Source organism: Hetaerina americana, unplaced genomic scaffold (assembly GCF_022747635.1).
Source record: "Hetaerina americana unplaced genomic scaffold, ioHetAmer1.1.p SCAF_5, whole genome shotgun sequence".
Taxonomy (NCBI): Eukaryota; Metazoa; Arthropoda; class Insecta; order Odonata; family Calopterygidae; genus Hetaerina; species Hetaerina americana.
Genome location: NW_027287095.1, coordinates 89275767 through 89286422, shown reverse-complemented (window position 1 = coordinate 89286422; position 10656 = coordinate 89275767). Strand labels below are relative to the sequence as shown.

Here is a 10656-nt window from a genome sequence, read left to right as displayed (position 1 = left end):
ACTTCAATTCATTAATTGTGACCATTGCAATAACGGATTTGTTGTAGTGTGGGTTTCTTGGAAATCCCCACTATTGGTTAACTCTCCCAAGGAGTACACCCCAGCATACCAGACAATGTATGGTGATGTAGTGCCGGTTTCTCGGAAACCAAGACAAGACAATGTCCGCTACCAAATTCCCTTGTTGCTACAATGTAGAAACTTTGAAGTCCCTCCCCCCGAAGGCACGATGCTATATAAAGCAAGACGCTCCTGGAGCAGGACCCCATTCCTTACCCATTCCTCACCTGATACCCTGCCTCTGAGTCCGTCGGTCGAGCCTACGACCACACCAGAGATGCCCAGCCTTGCCCCGCTTGCTTGTCCCTACTCCCCGGTGCCTGAACCCCATTGCTTGATAAGGGTTAAGTAAAACTCATAAACTGAATACGACTCACTCATTCTGTGCTACGCTCCAACTAATGATGTCGCGGCACCCAACCACGTGACATTGTGAGCTGGTGCAGTCTTGATGAAACAATACTTTCTTCTTAGCCAAATGCGGCCGCTTTTGCTTGATTTCTTCGCTTAAACATTTCAATAAGTTTGCATAATACTTGCAGTTGATAGCTTTTCCTTTTTCAAGCTCGTCAATGAAAATTATCCCATGTGCATCCCAAAAAACTAATGCCATGACCTTGCCTGAAGATGAAACAGTCTTCGCCTTCTTTGGAGTCAGTCCTCCCTTTCAGATCCATTGTTTTGATTGTTCTTTGTCTTGGGTGTGAAGTAATGGACCCATATTTCATCCATGGCTAGGAAACTGCACGAAAATTCTGCTTTGTTGCTGTGAAACTTTGCTAAACATTCAATTGAAACGTCTTCACGACACTGGTTTTGCTCGAGTGTGAGCAAACACGGCATCCATCTTGCACTCGGCTTTCTCATGTCCTAATTTTCAGTTAATATGAGATTTACAGCACTTTTTGAATTGCCTACTGTGTCTGCTCATTCGCCAACTTTCAGTCGACAATCATCCAGTATCACTTTGTGGATTTTCTCCAATGTCTCTGGAGTCATCACCTCATTTGGTCGACCAAAGCGATGCTCGTCTTGACAGCTCATACGGCCTTGTTTGAACTCTGCTACCCAATATTTCACTGTTGTAAACAATTGAGCAGACTCACCCAGAGTAGAATCCAGTTCAGCTTTTATATTGGTTGGCCTGAGGCCTTTCAAATAAAATTATTGTATCACATAACAATGACCAAATTTTTCAATTTTCCCAATTCAATGAAAACGTTCATCTGGGACCATCCTCGTATTTCCATGTAAATGAATAAATATAATATATATATATTTACATACACACACACATATATATGTATATATTAAATGCATAAAACAACCCAAATATTATAGATAGTTCGTCACTAGATCTGATGCTGTCTTCTTGCTATAACTGTAAAGATATCCACCAAAATTAATGACAACACGTTGATAAATTAACAATTAAATGTTATAAAGAAAAAATGCAACAACGTGCTCATTTTAAGCGCTAATTTATGCCACTGCAGCAATTAGAAGCTGAAATTTCCATGCCTACAGCAGTTACTACATTCAGGAATGTCCACATTTCTTTGGTTGGGACTGCAATCCAGACTAAACATTTCCATCATACACTAACTATAAAAAATAAATGAATGCAGGCAAATAATAATGCTATTTTCAACATGGGTTACATAAAAAAAAGTAAAAGCACTATTGAGCAATGAATGCAGACAAAAATTTTATTTACATAATTTATTTTCTATATAATACACAATTTAAGAAATAAAAATAATAAAGATCAATCTGCAAATAATGGGTCATTTGGATGTATTACATACAAGGGTGGAATAAATGCTATGTAACAACAGTAAAATCAAATCAAGAAGAAATAAATGAATATGTAGTTACCGGTGATGAGGCTTACCATCTATGATATACACATAGCCATTCCAAAATATTGCATTTCAAAACAACTAAACATCCACAGTAAAAAACAACCGGATCCAAATGAAAAACGTTAAAGCAATAAGAACCTCCAGAGTAGTAAGAAAATATTTGACCACAACATATTACAGGTGTTACTGGACAGGACATAATCTTCATGCAAGACAAATGCAATCATCACCTTACCCTTGACACAATAATAGGTTGATGAGTGATTAAATCTGCCGCTCCTTGCTCTTAGCCAGGAGTCTGCTCAGATTCAATTAGTTTATGACCTACACTCAGCAAGAGAGCCAAGGACTGTGGAGACCATCAAGACAATTTCAATCCACTCCTGCCATATCCTATTCCAACAGTACTTGTGTGGGTCTGGCTCCCCTCTCCCACCTCTACACACTTGCTGAGATGCTGCTTATATGAGTTGGAGAAACCAGAAGCCAGGGCTGCATCTGGATTCCCAACCAGGGCTCCTGCATCGGCCATTAGTTATAGCAAATGATGTCTTCGATGTGTTTCAATGGAAACATCACTCAAGGAAGGCGCTACACCCATTGAAACCTGAGTTTGAAAAAATGAGGGTTAAACAATTAGCTAACCTCAGTTCTTAGGCACAAAAATATAGTGATCTATTAGTATTAAATAATTCAGACATAGTTAGAGTATTTAGATACTGACTGCCCTAAACTGCAAACTAACTGGTTTTAAGCCGAGAAAATATATGAACAAGGAAAATCACCAAATTGAATAATGCTTCTGTCAATTTGGTCAAATTAAATACTAGATCAGGTTTCATAAAGTTATTTGGAAGGAATAATGGGATGTTATTCTAATATTTGTTGTCTATACCATATCACTACTTAATTCATTCATGCTGAATCATTAGTCAAATTAATTACATCAATGCAAAGATCAACAAAGCGTTTTACTTCAGAATTTATACTACCTGGTCAATTGTTTACGAAAATTATAAAACGTTATGGCCCAAGAACATTGCTCTGTGGAACACCTGCTACAGTTTGCCACCTTGGAAAAGGCCTCTTCTATTTTACTTGACAGATTCATGGCAGAATAGATGTTATACAAAGAACAACAAATGAGTACAAGAGTTAGCAATGGAGAGGAGATAATGGTCTTTCCCCAAGATACTGAAAATAATTGGTTTTACATACTGTTTACAGAAGGGGAAAGCAATTAGGATGGGAGAAGGCAAGTTCAAGATATCTGGCCTCTGCTACCAGAGAGGGGGCAGGAAAGGATTAGCTGGACAGTGGTGAGGGAAGGAGGGAAACCCACTCGAACCAAGAGACCATTGGAGCAAGAATGAAAAATCAAGGGTTTAAAGCCATAGCATAAACTAAAGGGGCACCTGGGGTACAATATTCTACAGCCCAACGGATTTCTTCCACCACCCTACAATACCCAGCCTTCCCTCCCAGGGGCTTAGCATGCATACAAGATGATGACTTTAATAATTACCTCAATTAAATTATCAACATCATCAATGTCACCTGCAATGTCTGAAAAAACTTTGAAGATTTGAGCATAATTTTCTAAATTTTTCAGGGCTGGTTCTGAAATGTACAGAAAGAACATTAAACATAGCACTGGATCTTATTTCTAAAATTAAAAAAAACAGCAGGATAAGCGCAAAAATTTAAATTTAAGGATGTATATAAGAAAGAAATTACACAATAGGCTCTGTTATTCTTCCAGTAACTAGTAACAGTTACCAATAGATCAAAATTACTTTCAATAAACATTTTAACTTGGGCCTGGTTCATGATTTCAATGCAAAAAAATTTGGTCACTCTTGTTTTGATACATAAAATTACTATTATGAGGTGTTTGCAATAATGAGTTTTTCCAAAATAGTTTAATTTGATTCTATTCATAGCTTGATGTGTCATGTATAAGGGCAACAAATTCCATTGACTTGACTCCAGTAAGGCATCAGCAGCAGCCATTGCAATTTGAAACATGTTCAGTTCACCTACACCTGCTTCTGATCATGAATAATATTTTCCATGAAGGGGTATCCTCCAATTGAGGAACAGGAAATAGCCACATGTGGTTGGGTCCGGAATACAGGGAGAATGAGAAATACACTTCACATTGAATTTTTGCTAATAATCACTAGCATGCCTTGCATGCAATTTTTTAGTTGCCATAACGCAGTTGTCACCCTATGATATATTTATTATTTCTGATTATGCTCAATGTTTTTCTACAATCTCTCACAATAGCAGCAGTAATATTACCATTCACTGAAGTAAAATTTCAGAGACTCAGGTCCACCTTACATGTCGCCCCCAGTCAAATATTTTAGACCATCTTCTAGCTATTCTAGAGGTAAGATCAGATTATCCATGAACTACCTATAGCATTACTTGGTCAACCATTTCTTCAGGAAGAGGAAAATTTCAATGTAGCATCGCATGTTAGTGGTGACGTCCACAGTAAAATCCACACTGAGGGATCCAATGGGAAGCCATCTCAATTACTTAACTAATGGACGTATGATGGAAACAAATATGAATCTCTGTAACAATGAGACCCAACTCCTCAGGTAGTGCATCATGTCCAGCGGCAAGAGAGGAAAGGCTTCCTCAAGTGTCCTCACACAAAATCCTTGTAAAGTGGAACTCAAGGCAACAGAGATTAAGGATTAAAAGAAGACCAAACCATTTAGAATAAGGACTTGGAATGACCATAACCATGTTGAGGACAGAGAAATTAGAAAATACCAAATGTGTGATGGAAAGAGGAAACATGGCAATTTATGATTGTATGAGTTGGGATGGGATAGTATGGAATATGGGAGTGATAATTTTAGACAATATACAGGGGAGGAGAAGAAAGCCAGCAAGGAAAGGCCTTAATAATGAATAAATGCTACAAAAAGCATAGTAAACATAAGAGTAAGTGAGTGATGGCACATTATTAGTAGAAGTAAAACCTATTTCAGCAAACTTAGTCATTATTCAGGTCAACATGCCAACAAGTAACCATAGGAAAAAGAAATACATAGGGTTCATGATCAATTGATGGAAATAACTGAATATGCTCCAAAGAGAAACATTTAATAATAATGGGGGATTGATATGATGGTGGTTAGCAAAGGGAGAGATGGCAGTGAAGTAGGGAACTACGGTATTGGAATAACATATGACCGTGGAGAGAAAGTAATTGAGTTATCCAGGAGAGAGAGGGTTTAATCATGATGAACACCTAGCTTAAGCACCACTTGGTTTACAAAGGAGATGATTAGAGAAACAGATGAGAGAAGGTAATGAAAGAATGAAACAACATACGGCAGAAAAAGTACAAGAAATAAATAATAAATGGAGGTAGAAAACTAATAGGGGAAAAAGAAGTTGCACATGGAAGGATAGAGCGTAGGTGCATGGTAAGTTTACAAAGGAAGGGAGAAAGATTTAACGGAAGTATATCGGAAATTGGAGCCAAGCATTAAAGATATGGCAAGGGGAGACATCCGCAACCTGCATATGGTACAGACTGCTCGAGTACGAGGGGCAGGTGGAGAGCCCGGATGGGCAGTCTTATGAATAGGAGTTAGACAGGGATGTCCATTGTCACCTGTGCTTTTCAACATATGTGTGCCTGTGTGTAACTGTCAGCCAATATATTGCAATCATTGCTGAGCATAATTGAAAATCAGTGTGACAAGTATGGTATGAGAATTAATGCACAATGCAAAACAAAGTGTCTACGAACATGATGGTCACAGTAATTGGAATATAAGAATAATAATCACCTTAGGCGAAGAAACTTTCACAAGGGGGAGGTAATTGATGACTGTGATTTTGAGTAAGTATCTTAAGAAACAGTATTGAAAATTAGTTCATGCAGTGTGGTTTTGTACGGTGATGAAACTTGGTCATTGTAGGAAGATGATTGGGGTGGCTTTTGATTAGGTAAGAATGGAAAACTTAATATGAATCGAAAGGAAATCAAACATACTAGGTCAGGAGGGGGAGGAGAGAGTATTGTTGGGAGAAATCTGAAGACAGGAGAAGAGATCCACACTGATCATTTTGACGGGCGATGAGATGTTGAAGAGTGTTGATACTGGACATAATGTGAGCAAGGTAGGGGTAGGAAAAGGTTAAGAATGTCGCACAAAAGGAAGGAAGAAGGCATGTATGCAGAATTGAAGAACAGTTTATTGCAGGCCAGCCAGGCAAGGCAGGGAAATGTAGGAGTGCAGTCTGTTGCAACCCATAATCTTTTCTAAATGGTGGTCTACGATACATATGTTGTCAGTTGCCTCCATCATTTCCGTAGGTGAACTGAACATGTTTCAACTTTCTGCGACCGACACTCATATAATGCTGAAGTCAAATCAATGAAACTTTTACCACATATGCATTACACAATAGGCTAATAAAAAATTGAATTTTTGCACAATAAGTTACGAGTTCCTCTTGTTCTGATCACGTCATTGTGCAGCCCTTGCATAAGGTTAACCCATTTAGATACAGATGATTATAAGACATTTGGATGACTGACAATTAAGCTACATTGAGGGAATCAAAAGTAAAAGTATTATATGTTGGAGTACTTCAAGGTTTTGGGGAGAGATATTTCAGAAACTAGAGGCTTCGCTTACAAAGGTGCTTGAATTCCAAATGCAGAAATAATAATTGGCAATATTAATTTTGAATGCATTACGTGGGGTTAATTTGAAAAGTATGATTATTCTCTGAAAAATCTTAAATAGAAATACGAAAGTTACATTTTTTGAAATGTAAATCTTACAGGACAAATAACGAAAACACATTAAAATGAATGTAACACAAATTTAACATAGAGAGAGCACCATATTTACCTTTAATCTTCAAAATTCCTAAGGCCACTTTGAATAGAATAATAGATCCATCAAGAAATAACAAATCCCAAATTCGTAGAAGAACTTTCATGTGAACAACTGATGCAAAAAAAGTTAAAAACCAATTTAAGGTAATTAGGGATAAATCCAAGTCATGTTTGCTAAGGGCTGCATCAACATCTGGAAGGTAATTGGCTATAAAAGACCGCAGGACATGCTGATCAGCTTGAATACCTGAAAATGATAATAAAATATCTCACTAAAATAAAATAATATGAAAGATCTATGGAAGTGTTGCAAGAGAAACATTATCATAAATAAATAAAATCCATATTAAACACCAATCAAGGTTGAGTGGTGATAAGATGCTGGCAGTAAGTTTTCAATGATGGCACACATCATCCAAAATGTGTCCTCCTCCCCCATTACTAAGAGGAGTACTGCAGCCATCATACCAGTGCCTTGGCAATACCTGCAAGAGTGGCAAACAGTTGATAAAAGATTGCTTTAATGATTTTAAACATTCATAACTGCAAAAAGTATTACTTACCCTACATGTGGATAAACCAATGCCAGGGACCTTAAAACACGTCTCAAGCGAGGGATACCCTTACTGTCACGATGACTAAAACATGCATTGCCAGGTAGAGTGCGCAATAGGTCTTTTTCAATTTGCTTTGAAGTCATCAAGGCATCATTACTAGATGCTTTGACTACTTCTTTGTAGTTCATTCCACATGACAATTTCTTTTTCAGGGCACCTTAATGGCATTAAATTTTCAATATTATTTTACTCAAGCCCTGTAATATAACCAATTGTCCTAATTCATCATTTGCAAAACGCTCACCAGATAACCTCATCCACATTGGCGGTCGTAGAGTATGTGGAATGCCCGCACGAACCATCGCCTTCAGCTTTTCAGTCCTGGGTAAAGTCACTTCCACTTTGTCCCATGTGAGATCACAGACCTCCTGGTTTTGATTAAATTCTAAATATGCTACCCATTGCAACCTAAAAGAAAACGACCTACTAAATACTCATTCTTAATAATGGTATTCATACATGACAGATGATGGAACAGCAGCCGGATGGTGGTACAAATGATATTAATAATTTCATGAAAAATAACGAAGTACCTGTGTTGAGGATCTTCTACAAATGGTATCCCCAGGAGTTTGTTCGAGTTTTGTTCGGGTCCATCCTCTTCTTCAACACGAAAGCCAAATTCATCGAACCTAGCGCGATCAAACACAGCCTTAATCATAAAGGTGAAATTCTTATTCACACATTTCAACGGTTGTACAAATATGCTAAATAAATGAAGTTGACCATAACATTTCACCTGTAATCTGGCTGAGAATTTGGATCCCCAGGCTGCCCCAGCTTAGTTAATGTCTCCTGAGGTCGCATTAACGGTGTAAGTGCGGAAAACGGACCGCCTGGTGTAGGAGATAATCCGTCGGCAAGAACGCCTACTCCCTCGTGAACATCTTCTATGAACGAGTCTCCTACATATTCATGAATTCCACGGTCTGTTTTTTCCTACATGCAACAACAACGAATGGAGAATTTCAATAACCCGACCATTGTCAATATGAAATACCTCAACGCTTTTTACTTGTATCGAGACACTAAATTCACAAAGAACTTGCATAAAAACCATCTTCGCCAGCGTAACCCTCAAGAGCCTCGAATCCCAAGTGGGATGTAAAAATACCCATCTCTTTATCCTAGAATGATGATCTAAAATACCACTTTCTTTCTCCTGATTTAAAAGAAAATACACTGAAGATATTCCGAAACAAGAAAAACTTATAAGACATTCAAATCACTTATCACTTCAGCCAAATTTACTTGACTGAACTTAGCCCACCCCGACTAGCCAACGACTATCTACCGGCCGTTCGGTCTCTGGATTTTTCAGTCATACCAACGTACATATTTTTTTACGAAGTAACTAAGTAAATCCTCTTAACCAATCCAGTAATCTCGCTTAATTGGACAAATAATACACAGTAATACTCCCTGTAATCACTAAAAATTGTAATACCGGGATTAATTATGTACTATATGATTCACGGCCCTAGAAAGATAACCAAACTGAAGCTAGTAGCCCAAGCGGCAAGGCTTAGGATCAAAGCGAAAATTATGAGTTCATGAGTAAATTATGTTCATTTTCGACAATATCTGCTAAACTAAAACATTACTTATCCTGAAAAACACTCAGCACTCCCTCCTCTATCACGACGCATACAGACACCCCATACTCATAACCTAGTTTAGGATCCAGGGCCCACTATAGTTACCAGAGTTATCCTTCCACACCAAAAATCACAAAGTACTACACAATATCTCGTAAACAAGAACAGTTTTCTTAATTTGGCTTGTACATTAATCACGACTTACTCTATCTGCTAGCTTTCACTTACTCCATGCTCATGCCCTAGTTTAGGATCAAGGACATATTATCGTCACCAGAGTAGTCCTTTAATTAAACAAAATGAGAAAATACTCAAAAATATCTCCTAAACTGGAACATTTTTTCCTGCAATTTGGCATAAATATTAACCACCACATACTCGGCCTGCAGGCTTGCGCTTACCTCATGCTCATGCCCTAATTTAGGATCATGGGCCCGCCAAATGTGACTACGATACGACACTGAACTTGGCCCATGGTTATAGTTCCTTTTCACGTTCGTTCTTCTATGCACCCGATATTATATCGAATACGACCCCTTTTTATCTTTGTAATTGTCGCATAGTAGACCATTTTTTCATAAAAAATACCCCCCGACAGCAATCTATTTCTAAATTCATTACTTACAGTTAGTTTGTTTTTCATATTTGCACCATTTCCTGCCCACGGTTTCCTCTTTTTCACAGTTTCTGATGCTCCTTCTCTGCTGTCCGTTTTCTTTTTCTGATGGCTTGAGCTGCGAAGATGGGATCTGATGAAAGGTTTTTGGAAAGTATGTATGGATAACTGTTTTTGTATTATTAGTAGTGTTCATTAATACATCACGGTTTTAGTATATCTGCAAGTTATTCCACATCATCCGAAGAGGTTACCTGCTAGATGCGTTTCTCTTTGTGCTTGGAGAAGAAACGAGCGAAAAACAGATCCCCGGGAGGACTTATGAGAAACCGCTCGCTCTTTCCCTTAATTAGAAATGGAGCATCTCCTGCTCTGATTCAAGAGATCAACTCCTGTGTAATGTTTTGTAATTGTAGGTTCATACCTATGTCGTTCAATTGAATTCTGTCTACCCTTCTTATTTTTGGGTGCCCTATCCACCTGAAGAAAAAAAATTGAGTTTTTAACCTCTCATTGAAATATTACAGAAGAATGTTTAAGAATGACGATTACCTCTGGAAACAGTGTTTTTAGCGTTCCATTGGCTTTGACGAATAAGCTGGCTGCGTCAATCACCCGGATCCCCCCTGATAATGAAAGTAGTGCAAGATATATTTTTCATCTGTGTGAAAAAGAAATAAAAAAAGCCATAAACACAGTAATTAACCCGAGGGTCGGTTTGGTAGTTGATGGTGGAGTTTACCCAGTACTAAACCCGAGGGCGTGTGTAATTCACACATCAGGGTAAGGGGGTCAGTGCCTTTCCCTGTGCCTGTTATGGTTTCCCAGGAAGATCTGGCACCCGAAAATCACATTGTTTGGGTTGAGCTACAGGTGCTCAGCGACCTTCTCGGGAATCGAACCCGGGCCCTTCGGTCAGTAGTAAAACTCTTTACCCCCTGGACTACCGCGACTCACGAAAAAGAAAAATGTAAGGAGAACTGTGAAACTTCCTTTTCCGCCAATTAAAAATTGC

General features: G+C 38.3%; 1 protein-coding gene across 1 annotated transcript; it reads right to left on the bottom strand.

The window, feature by feature from the left end:
- Positions 1-1751: 1751 nt before the first annotated feature.
- LOC139693815 (small G protein signaling modulator 3 homolog) lies at positions 1752-8693 on the bottom strand. Its single transcript, XM_071592104.1, has 9 exons — positions 8477-8693; positions 8167-8366; positions 7961-8059; positions 7672-7835; positions 7374-7584; positions 7165-7295; positions 6824-7057; positions 3451-3545; positions 1752-2532 (listed from the first exon to the last, which is right to left on the bottom strand). The coding sequence occupies exons 1-9, from the start codon at positions 8543-8545 to the stop codon at positions 2461-2463; spliced, it is 1275 nt and encodes a 424-aa protein (XP_071448205.1). The 5' UTR covers positions 8546-8693; the 3' UTR covers positions 1752-2460.
- Between the last annotated feature and the right edge of the window lie 1963 nt (positions 8694-10656).